This window comes from Pyrgilauda ruficollis, unplaced genomic scaffold (assembly GCF_017590135.1).
Source record: "Pyrgilauda ruficollis isolate IOZ18807 unplaced genomic scaffold, ASM1759013v1 scaffold53, whole genome shotgun sequence".
In the NCBI taxonomy this organism is placed as follows: Eukaryota; Metazoa; Chordata; class Aves; order Passeriformes; family Passeridae; genus Pyrgilauda; species Pyrgilauda ruficollis.
Window position 1 is genome coordinate 1244656 of NW_024526933.1, and position 17476 is coordinate 1262131.

At 39.5% G+C, this 17476-nt stretch overlaps 1 protein-coding gene across 4 annotated transcripts in view; it reads right to left on the reverse strand.

Moving 5' to 3' along the window:
- Positions 1 to 17476, reverse strand: part of LRRC2 (leucine rich repeat containing 2) — a 75196-nt gene that overhangs the window by 29493 nt on the left and 28227 nt on the right. For all 4 annotated transcript variants that reach the window (XM_041480700.1, XM_041480699.1, XM_041480702.1 and 1 more), the window contains one exon: positions 9440 to 9596. In XM_041480700.1, the coding sequence (XP_041336634.1) occupies positions 9440 to 9596 (157 nt within the window). The remainder of the gene's footprint in view (positions 1 to 9439; positions 9597 to 17476) is intronic.

Below are 17476 nucleotides of genomic sequence, written 5' to 3' on the forward strand. Positions count from 1 at the left end.
TCTGCTTTTCCCTTTCTCTCCCCATCCTGCTGTGGGAGACTTGACTGCAGGAGACTGAGCAAGCTGTGTGAGGCTTAGCTGCCTACAAGTGTTAAACCACAACAGATGTTGCTAATTTTTCAGTCACTGAAATTTCTACCTCCCAGTTCCATTAGTAATTGAAGAACTAACTACTAGTGCACTACTAGGCAAGGCACCTGGTCTTACCAACATGCTAGTCACTGTCTCATCTAAGTCTTTTCAGGTGGTCATCTCTGATGCATTGGAGACATGGAGCAGAACCACTTATGAAAAAGAAATCACAAAAATATAGCAGCCTTTCTGGGTAGTGTGATGGATTCAAGCACAGCTTCTCTGCCTGTCTTTCACAGCACCTAACATGTATGTCAATGTTCCCAGTATGGTTTGGAGGTATGAGATAAAAGATACTTAAAAATGCATCACATTTTTTCTTATGATATATAGTCTCTCTCTAACATGACAGAAGGGCACTACAGATTCTACAGTCAATTTACAGTAATTGCTGTGACTAAGATTATGAAAATTACTGGGAAAAGGCAGGAGTCATGCAATTGAATTTTATTTCCATAACAAATTCAGGACAACATAGATTAATGGGATGAAGCTTGCCAAGATCTGCCTGCAGGGAGCAATCTTGGAATTCTATAGGGGCTATTCGTCACCTCTGGTCTCTTCAGTGAATTAAGTTATGCCACCTGCAAGTGAGCAGTAGTCAAGCAATAACACGCCCTCTAGGGTGATAAGACATATATATAAGACTAACCAGGACCTCCTGGATAAAATCCCTGCATAAGCACTTCACAAAATCACATTTCTTTCATTTCGCACATTCCATTTGAAAAGTAGTTTATTTTTTGCATCTGCTGCAGTTATGGTATTATAAGAAGTTACTGAGTTTCTTAATTTTCTTGATTTAGAATAATCTTCAGATTGCTAGCCTAAGTTTATTTGTAGCCATTTCGTAAACATTATTTTGTCTAGTTCATCTTTAAATAGGATTTTTTTTCCTTCCCTGGTGTTTACTTCTGATATTTTCATAGGTAACAGACATCTCAGAATTAATTTTACTAGCCTGAATAAGCCATTTTTTCCAGTCTCTGCTGACAAAATAAAAATTCCCCTCCTTAAATGGTCCTAATAGACTTATTTTGCGTCTGTTCTCATCTAAAATTACAGGATAGTCCTCCTGTGACTACTAGATTTGGAATTCCATTTATTTCATTTTTTGCATTTAATGATCTCTGACATGCTGCACGAAAACTGAATACTTGATCTTGAGCTCAGCAACTGTGAATTTAATCTCTGTATTTTTTAGAAGCCTATCTGCTCATCAGTCTTACCATATTTCCACCTGTTTTGCAGAGACAACACACAGAAAAACTGTGTCAGAAAATTTCAGTAACCCTGTTCCTGAAAATTGCTTAAGTGATAAAGTCAAGACCAATCCTTGAGAAAATCTACAAATTACCTTCTTCGTGACCAACACCTTCTCTTTCTAAATAAACACATTTTTGCCTCTGGTTTAACAAGTCTTTTGCTCATTTTACAATTGTGGCATCAAAGTCCATTCCATTAGAGTCAAACACCCATTTTCCATAGTTCTGTTATCAAACCTGTCAGGGAATACCAGGTAGACAAGATTTACTGCTTGAAGCTCAGTCATATTTTAGAAAGATAGAAACCAAATTAGTTGGGAACAACTTGCTTTTTCTTTATAAATTTTTTTTATTTCAACCTGGTTTCCATTCAGCACCACATCTCTAATGACTCCTTCCTCTAATTAACTGTTTAAAATTTTTGTGACAATATAGATAAGGATAGAGTTAGGCTGCATGAACTGTCAGAATGGTAATCCAGATTACAGAGTGAAACCTGCTAGGCAAACTTTGTGACTATAAAAAACATCCATGAAAATGAAAGATTCTCAAATCCTGTGGCTTGACCAAAGGAGCACAAAATTTTGGAGGAATGAATCCCAAAATAGTCTTCAAATACCACAGACACTGTCATTTGGACAAGGGGGAATAAGGGTGGTAAAGCAGTATGGACTTTCGCAATCCTGAGACCTGCATCTAGGGGCTTATTAGTGCAGAAGTTCTCCACCATCTTTGGTAGGGTGCCCAGTAAAATCAAGATTAATGAGCATGTAATACAGCCATTGAGGCACTTTAGGAGGAGAGGGAGGAGGTGGCATCCCTTCATGACTGCACAAATGCAAAACAGGATTTGACTCCCATACATGTTACTTATACATTCATATAATATTCAAGCACATATTTTAATTAAATTAAAATATGTGAATTAAAAATAGTGATAATAAAATCATTGCTGTACAATACTCTTTTTAACTATCCTTAATGTTGCTGAATTTTCATTCTATAAAATATGTAAATTCTGGAATTAAACAGCTAACATCTCTCTGTTTTCCATGGAGAGGCAGTAAAAGCCAAAATTAAATCCATGGTCTCCCCAGAATTTCCAAAATTTCTTTTTTAGATGGGAGATCCAGTGTAACAGTTGTTGCAGTTAAAATTTTTAATTAATTTTTAAAAACCTGAATTCATAACTAAATTCTGTAATTTCTTATGAGCAATGCAGCATTCTAATAATGCTAGTACAAATTCACCTTTTACACAAGCTTACATTAGTGGTTCTAACAAAGTCTCAGAGACAAAATATAGATGAGGTTACAGAATGTCTTTATTATCTGAGGATCCTATTCAATGCAAAAGTAGATCCACTTGTAAAACGCTGGACAACTTTTTACATTATCTGCAAGTATAGAATCATTGAATTACAGAATGGCTTGAGTTGGAATGCACCTTATAGATCATCTAATTCCAGCCCTTCTGCCATGGGCAAGGTCACCTTTAACTAGACCAGGGTTCTCAAAGCCCCATCCAGTCTGGTCTTGAACACTTCCAGGGATAGGTCATCCACAACTTATCTGGCCAACCTGTTTAATTGACTGATCACCCTCAGAGGAAAGAATATCTAATATCTAAATTAAACATACCCTCTTCAAGTTTATGGCCTTTTGTAATTACCCTTTGTCCTGTTACTACATGCCCTTGTAAGCAGCCACTCAGTTATTTTTACAGGCCTCCTTCAGGTGCTGAAAAGCCACAGTAAGGTCACACCAGAGCTTTTTTTCCTACAGGCTGAACAAGCTCATTTCTCTCAGCCTGTCATCATAGGAGAGGCCCTCCATCCCTCTAATCACCCTTGTGTCTCACCTCTGGACCCACTCCCACAGTCCATGTCCTCCCTGTGCCGGGACCCCAGAGCTGGGTGCAGGGTTCCAGGTGGGCTCTCAGCAGAGCAGAGCAGAGGGGCAGAATCCCCTCCCTCCCCTGCTGCCCATGCTGCTTTGGATGCAGCCCAGGACACGTTTGGCTTTCTGGGCTGGGAGTGCCCATGTCTGGGTCATGTCCAACCTCTCAGCCACCAGCACCCCCAAGTCCTTCTCCCCAGGGCTGCTCTCCATCTGCTCATCCCCAGCCTGTGCTGATACCAGAGTGTGCCTCAACCCAAGCACAGTACCTGGTACTTGGTGTTGTTAAACCTCATGAGATTCACGTGATTCTTTTCATCCTGTCTACTTTCTTCTAAAATGGGCATAACATTTCCCATCTTTCAGTCACCTGGGTCTTTACCTGACTGACATAACTTTTCCAATGTCACAGAGTGGCTTAGTGGCTACAGCAGGCAGTTCCCTCAAGCCTCTCGGATGCATCTCATCAGTTCCCATAGGCATGTCTATATTCAGGCTCCTCAGGTTGTCATGAACCTGATCTTGTTTACAGTGCAAGCGACTTAACTCCCCCAGTCCCTGCCTTCAGTGCATTCCACTCAGGAAGTGTGAGAAGAGAGGCTGCCATTGAAAACTGTGTCCAAAATGTCCTCATAAAAACAGTCATCTTGCAACACCAGTGTTTAATACTGTCTCTCAAAGGGAGGATATAAACAAAATTTTCCTGTGTTTCATACAAGACTGACCTGTTGGAAAAATAACACTGAATACTGAATAAATGACAAAGGTAATTGATGAGTTTGCAGTTCCTCAGAATAGGCATTTAAGATGAGAATATGTATTTTCTTCTTGGAAACTCAAAGCACATTGGCAATCTCATTTATAGAAAAAGCTATTTTAGGTATCAAGAAGTCACTTTAAATTCTATTACTAGTAGTTTTCCCTTCTGAGTTCTAGAAAATTGGATTAATGATATGAACAAAGGAAATTTTATACTGTGCAGTAGAAAAGAGACAAAAATTCATGGTGATTTCTTAATAAAGTACACACCAAAAGTAGTTATTTTTAATCCTAAATATTTGGAAAATCAGAAATGGAAGAGGACACAGTACAAGTATTTTGTTAACAGCTCTTTGAGAAGTATAATTTGTGGAGTCCTAGTATAACCTTACAGTTCCATGCCAGCTCAAAGGCTTTGGAAACATATGAAACTTCAGTTCACTACTTCCTATGTGAATATGAGAATATAATGTTGGATAGTTTCGTTTATAGCAATTACTAATGTAATAGCACTGCTTTGCATATAGCAATTGCACTGCAGCCACAGAGTCAAAGCCAAAGCTGTAATCTCATTCAGAAGACAAAGAAAATCCTGGCTACATGCCATTCATTATTTTTTCTCTGTTATTCCTTAGCAAACCATTTTAAGACAGACAACTCCATTCTACAGTTTTCTTTCCTTTTCTTTTCTTTTTTTTACAATTCTGATTAAAATATTTATTATTACACAAAAACTATCAAATCAAAAGTATTCTCAGCTGTCTTCTGTTACAAATATGTTCTTGTTCATGTACATATGTGACTATGAAAATGCGATATGAAATATCTGATAATAGATTCAACTCTTTCTTCTCTCTGATTCAGGGTGGAGCATTATCTTCTAAATCTAGTAAAACAGGAATATGAAAATCAATGTTCCAGAAGTCCAGAAACTTCTACTGCAGCAATAATTCTTTTCATTGAAAATATTCTTATCGCCTGATGTTCTCTCATACATTTATGTCTTTTGAGAATCCAAAGTTGACATAATATGCCTCACCAGGTTATCCTCTGCTGGATGATTTGTTGATCTAAAGTTGACTTCAATTCTGTCTGAAGATTAAAGACTCAACAAGATGTATGTCACTGCCAACATCAACTATCTGTCATTGCTCTCAAGTACATTTGAGCTGTGTATTTACCTAGTTATTGCTGTTTTGTAAGCAGAAAACAAAATGATGTATACCTTAGCACTTATCCTTTCCAGACACCTTGCCTTCTGATTTAACACTAAGTCCTCACTCTTTGCTTAGAACTCCCAAATCAAACCCACATCAATAATTTTCCTTGTGAAAATTTAGTAGCTAAATTGACTTATATATAAGTATACTTAAAATATCAAAGATTTCATTTAGAAGCAGTATTCAAAAACTTCAAAATATCCAAGACCTTCCATAATATTGTCTTATGAAAATAATTAACATTTCCAATGCTCATTAATATTTGTCTCTGTATGTATATATTGTACATTAAATAAAAGCACAGCTATTTGACATTTGCGTGCATATCCCTTTACACGCAAACAAAGAGAGCATTACAAAAATTAAGACAAACCTTCTCTGTAATTTATGTCATAACAAAAAGAGCAGTTCCAGTGCCTTACTATCAGATGAGCTATCAACACACAACATTCAATAACACTGAAAAACATCAGGAAGTTTTGACAAAAAAGTGCTGAACAGTTCAGGTACAGAGTCTTGGAGTGGATTTTTATATTATTTCATCTTAGACTACATTTGTGATTATGCATTATTTTCTGGATAAGCTAGAATTGCTATTGCGATATAGAACTATATATAAGTTACATATATATATATATATATGTATGTATGTATAAGTAGTATCTATAGCTTAGCAAACTCTATGTTTCCACTGAGGAGTTATTAGATTTAATGAATCTTAAAAAACAAAATTTCTGAACAAATGTTCCCGAGTAAGAGGAGGATGGTGAGTCCTTTAACACCATGTCTGAGGGAAGCCCTACAACAAAGCATTTTCTAACATTCTCTGTCCCTTCTAGGCAAACATTTTCATAAAAAAAACCAGCAACAAAAGTATTGAAATAAATAAATCATGGGTATAAGCTAGCGAGATAAACATATTGGAGGGAAAGTGAATAAGTGGGAATTACATAAAAGCTACTGATGAGCAGAAATCCCATCATGTTAATGCAGTTGAAAGAACAGTGATTGCTGCTAGAAACAAGGAGACCTTTTTCCTTGTTTCCCAAAAAGGATCTGATAAAGGCTCTACATTATGTTTTACTAGAACAATCTACTTGTCCCCTGAACATCAGTGGTGTTGGAGCCAGCCTTCTTTAGAGTCTTTATTACAGAATCACAGACTCACTGGGTTGGAAGAGACCTTCAGGATCATTAAGTCCAACCCAGATCATCAAGTCCAATCCAAAGATCATTGAGTCCAACCCAAAGTCACTATTTTTGATCTGGATGTGGAGATCAAGTGTCCCCTAAGTCACTTTCCATACAACACTAAGCTGGGTGGGAAGACTGATCTACTAGAGGGTAGGAAAGAGATTCAGAGTCATTTGAACCAGGTGGACAATGGACCAAGGACAATTATATGAGCCAGGTCCTGTCCTTGGGTCACAATATCTTCAGACAGCACTACAGGTTTAGGGAAAAGCAGCAGGAAAGCAGCCTGGCAGAAAAGGACCTGGGGATGCTGGTTGAAAGCCAGTCGAACATGGTCCAGCAGTGTGCCCAGGTGGCCAAGAAGGCCAAAGACATCCTGACCTCTATCAAAAATAGTGTGGCCAGCAGGACCAAAGAAGTTATTTTCCTATTGTGCTCAACACTGGTGAGACAACACCTCAACTCCTGTGTTCAGTTCTGGGCTCGTGTCCTGGTTTTGGCCAGGACGGGTTAAAATTTTGCAGCAGATAGGAGGGGACATTCCTAACACCCAGAGGTTATTCTATACCACCTCACAGAGTTTTTCAGGGGTAGGAAAAGAGGTCCCTTCTGGTCAAGTAAGTGCAGTTGGCTGTCACTGCTTTGCTCTGTAAAGGACATTCTAGCTGTTTCTGGTAAATTGTTCTTATCACAACCCATGATCTTTACATTTTGTACCTCAAATTTTCCTCTCCACATGGCTGAAAGGGGAAGGGAGAGGGAGACAGGAATGAATGCTTCAGTGGGACCATTAAATTGGGGAATACCATTTCTAATCCACAACAGCCCCAGACACTGAGGTGATGCAGATTGTCCAGAGAAGGGCAACAGAGCTGGAGAGCACAAATTTTATGAGGAGCAGCTGAGGAAGCTGGTATTGCTGATCCTGGAGAAAAGCAAGGGGAATTTGTTGCTCTCTACAACTGCCTGAGAAGCAGGGTGTAGTAAGGTGAGGGTTAGTCTCTTCTCCCATGGGAAAACTGGGAAAAGTGAAAGGATGAGAGGAAATTACCTCAAATTGCACAAGGAGAGTTCTAAGATATTAGAGAAAAAATTCTTCACTGAAAGGTTGGCCAGGCATTGGAACAGGCCACCCAAATAAGAGGTAAAATTACCATCCTTGAAAATGCTAAAAAAAAATGTGTATGTGTGTGTGTGCCACTTAAGGACATAGAGATGAACACAGTGGGGATAGGTTTATGGTTGGCCTCAATGACCTTAGAGGCCATTTCCAATTTTAACAATTCTGTGATTCTGAGATCTGTGTTCATGGCTTTATTGTGGAAACAGATTTTAATAGCATTAGTGGTGGGTTTTTTTCTTAAGGATCATTTTCATTAACAATACATAACATTATAAGAATAAATAAAAATTTTCCTGCTTCTACCTGCCTTGATTGTTAAGCAACAACCCATTTAAACCCTCTATTTAATGGTTTAGGGTAGTGTCTGGCAGGAAACTAGCAGCCTTTCCCCTTTCTTCCATGCTATTTCCACTTTCTTCCAAACTACATCTTACAAAGTGTTTGTCCATTCAACTCACTGACCTGTCTGAGTTCTGCAGTCAAAGTGCTGATAAAACAGTGTTCATTTTATGTCCATTATCTCCTGCTTGTGTCTTGTTTATGATCTGTTAGTGTGTTTAGATGCCAGGCTGAAACTATAAAATAGATCTTGATGTCTATGTAAAATTTTCTTTCTAAAATATAGTGCTAGTAAATAAATCAAAAGCATGAGTGTTACTTGACTAACAGAACACTAAAAGAGTAGAAAGTTCTACCTCAGATTTCTGTGTTTCAAATGCTCCTCCTCTTCCTGTTTTTCTTAGTTAACTTTTGATATCAGGGGAAGTCAAGGTTTTAGTCTTTAAGCTGCTATCTCACTGTACATAAGGAATGGCACTCATCGGAAAAGCTTAGGACTACTATATTTAAAATCAAAGGCTGAGGTATTAGTACACCTACATGCATAAGCTTGACACTGGTGAGCCCACAATGAGCCCATTTTCCTCGGCTCTCAAACATGCCACCTTTTATAGCTATATTTTTTTCCTTGTAAGAGCAGCAAATCCCTCTCAATACCAATACAATGTGTCAAACAAGATTTCTATTGTAAGACCTAAAAACATAGGAGAGGCAAGCATTAAAATCATTGTTATGTAGCTTAAAATGGCAAGGGCCAAAGTATTTAGGCATTGAGAATTTGTTTCTCTAAAACTTATAACACCAGGCTGAGTAATTTAGTTTAGATATCACAAAGAAATTCTTCACTGTAAGGGTGTTGAAGCACTGGCACAGGTTGCCCAGAAAAGTGGTGGAAGCATCATCCCTGGAAACATTAAAGGCTGGGTTGGCAGGGGCTCTGAGCAACCTGGTCTGATGAAAGGTGCCCCTGCCCATAGCAGTGGGTTTGGAACTAGAAGACCTTTAAGGTCCCTTCCAATTCAAACTTTTCTATGAATCAGTTACTCAATTATATATCTCTTTAATAAATTAAGATCATTACTGGACTCTTAAAAAAATTAAAATGCATATTTTTTGCAGGATTCTATTTTTCGTTCCTTTTTCCCACAATCTTATGTTTCAATTCATCTTGTTTGAGGCTTAAAACTCTGTAATATTTCTATTTTTCGTAATCTGTAAAAAATATAAAACACCACCTGTTCCCAGAAACAACTGCAATAACTGCCTTATAATCAGATAACAAAAATGTGCTAACTTTTTCTCATACTATATTCATGGCTCCAGGTGCAATTTTGCAGGTATAATTAAAGCCAGAGAGATATAAAAATGTAGTGGAGACTGTTTAGTGTAAACAAGGAAGACAATTATCATTAACAAGTAAATTAACAAGAATATCCATGGATGCTTATTTCCTTGCAATAGAGTTAAATGGTAAGAGTGTAAATATCTGAATATCGTGGGCCAACTCACCAATCTCCCCTGGAAGGTGGTTGATTTGATTTTTTGACAATTCCAGTACTCTCAGATCTTGAAATAGTGCAAGGTAGGCTGGAATGGTCTGTATCAATGTATTGTACACATGCCATTCTTTCAGATAGATCTGTTCTTTCAGAGAATCTGGAAGTTCCTGTAAATGAAACAAGAACAGGTAAATAGAAAGCATGAACTTAGAATTTTGTTACCCTGTTTCCAAATAGGGAGCAAAATGCACTTTGCCTTAATTATCTTGATGTAGAATAGTAGTTTGCCAAAACCTTACAGAAGCTGTCTGCTTTTGAGGAGCACTGCAGCTGTCTTCATCACATATGCATTTTTTTAACTCCTAATGAAATTATTTGCTCTAAAACAGAAAGCTATTTGAAGAACTCAATCTGTTTGGTGTCTCACACATTATTTCATTTTTCCAGATGGAGGATTTCTTTAAAACACATTTCAGTGCTTTAATTCACACATCAAGATGTAGTAAAATGCAGCACAGAACAGGAGAGTGCATAGAGAATATCTAAATAGGGTTTGCTATGAAAAAAAAATAGGCGTGATTTTGTTCTGAATGCCTGCCAGTGTTTCAAAACTTGTTTTCCAAGAGGGAACAGAAACCATTTCAGATACTATAATCACATATCACTTGGCTTAACTTCCTAAGGTGTTGTAGCAATGTTAAAAAAAAAATTAGAGGATTTCCTTAGAAATTGATTTTAAAATTAAAAAAAACAAAATTGAATTTTAAATAGTCTGCATTTGCAAGTAACTTTTTATTTAGTCATGCAGAATCCTTTGCTTTCAAAATTCAAAATAATTTTGAAATTTCCTGTAATTTCTGAGTTATTTTCCGATTATTCTATTTAACAAAAGTCTTCAATATATTAATGAAACCTAAATTTATAAAGCTTTATTTTAGTAGAAAATTGGTTTAATTAATTGGTATTTACTTTAAATGTACATGTCTTTGTTTAATTTATGTCACCAAATTCCTTTAACTTGAAACAGACAAAAATCAATTCCAAAAGTTGAAGGTCAGGTCATTTAACTCCCTCTTTCTTAAGCATTGTGTAATTTACCAGTCTGTCCTAGGTCTTATAACACTGTTACATGGCAACATGTGGAATAAATAATCTGGAAGAGGTTCTGCCACTAACTTTGCTCTGTATTAAGAGATGTTAGAGTTTTGGCCTTGATTCTTTTATTAATTTCAGATTTTTTTCCTGTGCATGAAGAATACGACACAGTAGGAATTACTGGTTTTTACAAAAAGGATATTGTCTTCTTTTTTTTTTTTCTTCTTGATTTCATAGCTCTCCCAAGAAATTTGCAAGAATGTTGCATTTAAATTTTTTTATTAACGCTGAACTTCTGGATTAGCAATTGTGTTACTTAACTCTTAGTTAAATTAAAACATCTAACTGTAATTATAGATATGATGGACTGTTGATCAGAAGCCATTTTTGGTTGTTATTGCCTGTCATTTCAGTTATTTTCAAATTTACACATGCAGACATAAAACCTATGGTTTTTTTGTTCTGGCTTGCTACTTTCCCTTCCATATTTGCTACAGATAATTTCATTTCTTACTTCACCTTCTGATTAGGTGTATGTGTGTATTGCATTGTGATCCATCTTCTGTATTTGTCAGTTTATGACAAAAAAATTAAATGCCTCAAATGCCTCAGGGCTGGTGGTAAGAAATCTGTCCAAATTTGTGGAATTAGTTACTATTTCTCATCTTCAGTACTGCACATTTTTCTGCAGCAAAACAAAATAACAGAGAACAACAGCAAATGCAATTAGTGTTTTCCTTCCTATCTTTAAAGAATGGAAAATTCAGCACAGAAGAGATAGTATTTAGCTGGAGTGTTACAGATGTCTCTGTAGGGAAGAACCATGATTCAGAGAGAGAGATGAATAACCATATTGGAGGGGAAAAGACGTCTATATTAAAAGACACTATTTTCCACTCTATTTCTCCACGCTGCAGGTCGGTCTCTGCTTTTCTATTGACCTAATGGGTTTTTTCACTTTATTGTCACAACACACCATCTCCAGCTCTTTGGTGGCAAATACAGCCCTTTGTCTTCTGAAAACAACAGCCATGCTCTTCTCCCACACTGAAGGGAGAAGAAAAAATTCTCCTTGATACATTCAAAACAGTGCAGCATACAAGGTTCTCTACCAGATGATCAAACTCGTTCACCATTTTAGAAAAATTAAGCCAAAATACAAAAAAAAATTATTATTAATCCATAAAGACTTTTTAAAAATCTTTATGTCTGTGTTAAGACTTGTTTAGAGCACCAGGATATTCCTGTGCATTTTTAGACACTACTTTATAAGAATAGTAGATTCCATTCTTCTACCAACTGCCAACTTGCTTTCCTTTCTTGTGAATATTTCTTTATATCATATGATCATATTTACAATTTGCAAATACAAGAATGCAAATACTTTGCTACTATGTTCTTTTTCAATATTTTCCATTTTAAAATGCATTTATGTTTGTGTTGCTAAAACATAAATTGATGTGATATTTTGCTGCATTACCAACTAGGTAGGAATGGGAACTGAAACTTCCACAAGCTTTATGTTTGCTTTACTCTTTGATTCTCTTGTGTTCTTTTGTAATCTTCTGCTGCCATGCTAAAGCTGGCAGCCTGCTGATATATTGCTGCATGAAGATTGACACTTGGAGGATAGCCAGTCTTTTGCCTTTAACAGCAAAACAATACCTTAAACTTGTTTGATTTTTGGAAGAGAAAAAAGCTTTAAAAGGAAATAAATAACAAACATACAACCATTGCTGATTATAATATCTCTAATTAGGACAGAATTCACCTGCTAGGCCTCAGCCTGAACTAAAACTGTGATCAAAGCTCTAAGTTTAAATTTGGTTTCTTTTCCAGCTCCAGCTTTTATCTGTAATGGGCCAAAATAAAATTTTGGTTCCAAATCTCCCACTATTCTAAAAAAATTTGAAGCTAGTTCCAGGCACTCCCTGTGGCAGGTCCCCAGCACAACACTGGCACTGTCCCCATGCCCCTCCCCGTTGTGTGTTTTGTGTAAAAGGCTGATCCACACAAGCATTCTTTGATTAATTTACAGTTCTGCACAGAAAGCCTTGCTGTGTGGCAAGCCCTAAACCTTAACAGGGCAGTTCTATCAACAAGTAGTTTATCCTTCTGACATCTGGACATCACAGCCACTGGCTGCCCAGGGTGGTGGCACCCCAAGCAGCTGAAGGCAGGCAGGGCTGAGCTCAGCAGGGCCACAAGCGCTGGGGCTGTGTGGGAGGGGATGGTTTAGGTCAGCTGGAGCCTCTGTGCGGAGAAAGCAGGTCTGCCTTATGCCAGGCATCGCTGCTTCCAGCTGGGTCCATCCAGTCCCAGGCAGCTCTGTGCATCCCACCCCGCTGTTATAAGGATGCTGGGGTGTGTGGCCCATTGCCACAGCAGCACATTCCAGGGCCCTTTGTGATGCAGGAGTCTCACGGTGCCTGGAGACCACTGTTACGCGGGGCCACGCCCTGACCCTGAGGTTACTTAAAGAGCACTAAGGCCTGGAGTGCTCAATCCCAGGAGAACACTTCCCTCAGGAGGTAGCATCTCCCCTGGATGCCTCAGTGGCAGAAGCTGCCAAAGAGGCACAGGGTGAAGGAATGGGGGGATGAGACAACCAACTCCTCTTCCTCCTCCTCCTCTTCTTCCTCTTCATCTTTTTCCTCCTGCCCAGAGGTGGGCCCCATGCAGCTATAGGCAGCACTGCAGACAGAGGAGCACTGTGTGCGACCCTCCACTGAAGCTCAAGAGATGTCCAAGGCAGCAGCTTCTGACTTCATCAAGCAGATGACAGCAGCAGAGGCAGAGAGCCAGGGAGCTGCTGCACACAGCCCCTGCTGCCCACTCCCCAGCTCCTTGCCGAACCCTCTGGAAGCCCACACCCTCTGCAGGCAATGGGCAGGGGCAGCAACAGGGGCAGTCCTGGAAGTACCAGAGACCAAGAAGGTCTTGGTAGAGGAGAGGGAATGCTTGAAACTCTATGACATCCAACACTTCTTTCAAGTGGAACACAATGAAAACCAAAGTTGGAGTGCTAGAAAAGAGAAGCCTTCCCTGCCCCTCACACATCAGGCATGGTCAGAGTACTGGGGTTTTAACAATGGAGTATCCCACCTCAGCAGTCCACCTCTAAGAACTAGAGAAATGGACCCAATGTGGACCCTGTTTTATGAGCCTCCCTGGATGGCTGAAATGATGGGTATGAGAATGACAGCACCATACAAAGCAGCAGACAGAGAGAGCCAGGAATCTGCAATTCACAGGCCCTGCTGGTCACATCCCAGCTCCTCCACATCAAGCCAGATGGAAGCCCATGCCCTCAGCAGGCAGCAAGTAGGACCAGCAGCAGGGGCACTCCTGTCAGCAACAGCAGCCAAGGCAGACACCTTGGCTAAGAGGGAGAAATGCTGGGAAGATAACAGAGACCACGAGCTGTCCCACAAAGAGGACAGCACAGACAAAAACTGGAGTACCAAGGAAGAAAGTCTTTCCATGTCCCTTCCACATGAGGCAAAGGAAGCGCCCTGGGACAGTCAACTACACACACTCACAAGCACCAAATTGGATCTGCCAAGGTGGATCCATAACAGGCCTTCTTATGACCTGGATCTGCTGTCTGGCTTGGATGAAGACATGGATTGGGAGGAAGAATTTTTTTCAACTTTGAAAGAGATGACATGTGGGATATGAGGGAAAGAATCCCTTCCAAAGAGAACACTTTCTGGGAAGAAGAGTTGGTGGCATGCAACAGGAAGTCACTTGAGTGCATCCTATGCATGTCTGCACCTACAGCTGTCCCCACACAACAGGCCTCCCTCTTCAGGAGGGCACTTGGTGCTCTGTGCAAGTTGTCCCAGTGCCCTTGCATCACAAGACAGCCAGAACTATAGCATCCAACTGCCAGCGTCAGGTGGACCTCTGGAGATGGCAGCTGGCCCTAAACCTGTACAGAATCCCTGTAAAATCCCAGAAGATAAGGGATTAATATGTATGTCTCAAGCACCTATATACAGATGGATAGCTGTAGATCCAGCCATGTATTTTAGTAATAAAAGATAAGAATTGTTGATAATAACCAAGAATTTTTGGTAATAACATGCCATGGGAAAGAATAGGATTGGCTGGAGAAGGCAGCCATGCAGTAGGCTGTGCTGGCCCAGGTAGAGCAGCACTTTTCCAGGGCAAACATGCTTGTTGTAGCTTCCAGAGATAACCACAGCGCAGTACCACCTAAGCACACAAACAAGACCAAGATGCAACATTTGACTGTAGGGGGATATTAAGGCCACCCAAAACCCCAAAAGGCTTCCAAGAAATGCATTTCCAGAAATGTCTGAAAGAATAGACTGTTCATGATGACAAATTTGCATGGCAAGTGAGACACCTGCCTTCAGGGCAGGAAAACCTCTCTATAAAAAGTACCTCCAGTCAAGTCCAGGGGGAATTTCTCATGTGGTATTAGACTTGTGGGAAAAGGAGATAGTTGTTTCCACTCACTCTCCTTGTAACTATTCTGTTTGGCCAGTAAAAAAGCAAAACAGGGATTGACCATGAATTATGGAAAATTAAATGCTAATACTGCACCTTTAACAGCAGCAGTACCTAACACTGCTGAGTTAATTGCCATAATAAAGGAAGCTCATCCAAGTTTAGCTACCACCAATGTGAAAGATATGTACTTTAAGGTTCCATTTCAGGAGAGCCATTGGAATTGTTTTGCCTTCACGTGAAAGGACATGCGATACACTTTCACCAAATACCGCAGTGAGACCAGGACTCTTCCATGCTAGCGCATTTTACTCTAGCCCAAAAATTATCTACAATCCCAGTATATGAGGGATAATAATATGTTGATGATATATTGATTAGGGGTCCAGACACAGATAAAGTGGGAAATATTCAAAACTATATTACTGAGCACCTTGAAGATGTAGGGTTAAAAGATCCCAGAGGATAAAATTCAGTGCCCTGCTTCAGAGAAAAAAATCTTGGGAAGGGAGGTGCTGTTTGTGTCCCTGCTGAGACATTAACCTCAGTGTAGGAAGTAACAGTGCCACAAATAAAAAAGGAGCAAGGCCATCTGAGAAGCTCTTCCCATAGCCTGTCATCTCTGCACTTCTATCCCAATATGCTCCCCTTTGACAAAGCACTGAGGGATGTTACCACTCGCAAGCACATACCCCGCAGGCCTAGTTTGAGACTTTTTCACCCCGTGGCTTGACTTTGGGCCCAGTTCCTGGAAATCAAGGTGCACTGGACCCATATCCAACTGGCAGCGTTTGTGCAATCCCTCACACCCACTGCCTGTTAAAGACTATTTTGCTCCCATAGTCTTCCTAAATATATTTGATGGATTGTAATGACACCTGGATTTGCAAGATAAGGAACTGTCTTGTACCATTTGGATTAGCTCTGAGATTTAAGATACACCTTATATAGTTATCAGACCACATCAAGGGGTGATAAAAAACAACATGACAAATGCATACATCAAGCAATTGGACAAAGTACGCCTCTGAAGAACTAAAATTGCAAGTCAAACAAGTATCAAAAAAGGCTTTACAAGATCAATTACTTAAAGAACAAGATGTATGTGGAATGTTAGATTTAGCCAACACAGAATGTTGTATAACCATTCATTATGCCTCTACTTCCATTAAGGAAGAGTGAGCTGACATGAAAGAAATAACTGGCTAAACTGCAGAATTGTTTCAATCCATGAAGCCAAATGACTGGTTTAATGGTTGGAACCCATGTAGACATCCTGGTTGATGTCTACACTCTGATCATTAGAACTCCTTAGGGAGGGGCTCTTGGTTACTGCAACATCTTGGAATGACGTGTTAACAGGATTTATTTTCTAAATTATTGGAATGGTAATTGTTTCATACATGATTTATTGCATTGTCTCTTCTGCTTCACTCTTATTTTCTCCCTCTGCATGGTATGTTCACATCACCACCATGGATGAAGACTATGATCAAAGACTGTGACCACCAATCAAAATTTAAGTAACAAGGTGGTGTAAGGAAAGGCTTAATAACATTTTCAGCATATACTTTAAACAAGCACTCAGTGGTAGCTATCTTCTGCTTGTACTATCTCCTCTATCTCTTTATCTCTCTCTGCCTCCTCCCCACCTCAGGCTTTTTTCCCCATACTCTTAATAAATTACACAAAGTGAAATTGTTGTTATTGGACCAGTATTTGTTCTCATTTGCACCTTCATTTGGGCAAAGCAATTTAATATCAAATTGTAACAGTAATTTACTGATAAAATTCTGTGACGTTTTTTGGGCCCTCTGACTTTTGTCATTCCTTTCAACCATGAGCATTTACAAATCTCTGGTGGGACATCACACTCCCAAGTGAGCAGCGTGGGGGACTTTTTTGTGGACATGTCAATCAAACAGGATGATTTGCCAACCCTGCTTACTTGTACCTATTGCTGCTTGAGAGAAAGAGGAAAGCAGGCAAGGCCCATGCCAACAGGCATAGCAGGAGAGCCCCCATGCTTCTCTTCTGTGGGCCAAGCAGAGACCCTGCCCTCAGCCTCTCCCATGCCTCTTGCACTCCAGCTGCTGACTGGCTGGAACCCAGAAGCAAAGAGGGATTACATCTGGCAGTGCCACCAGGCTAAACATTCCCCAGGCATTTTAGGTCACTGATTAGTTGGTGGACCTGGCAGTGTTAGGTTAATGGCTGGAATCAATGAACTTTTAGATGTCTTTTCAAACCTTACTGGTTCTATGATTGTGTGGAATATAGTATGTTGTGGGGCCACCTTCAATAAATGTGGTCATGACTGAGTCAGGAATGTCTTTTTTGATTTGGTGGGGTTTTTTTGTTTGTTTGCTTTTTGTTTGTTTTTGGGTTTTGTTTGGTTGGTTGGTTGGTTTTGGGATTTTTGGGGGGGGGGGGGGGGGGGTTTTTTTTGTGAGCCACAAAGGGGGATTTTAGG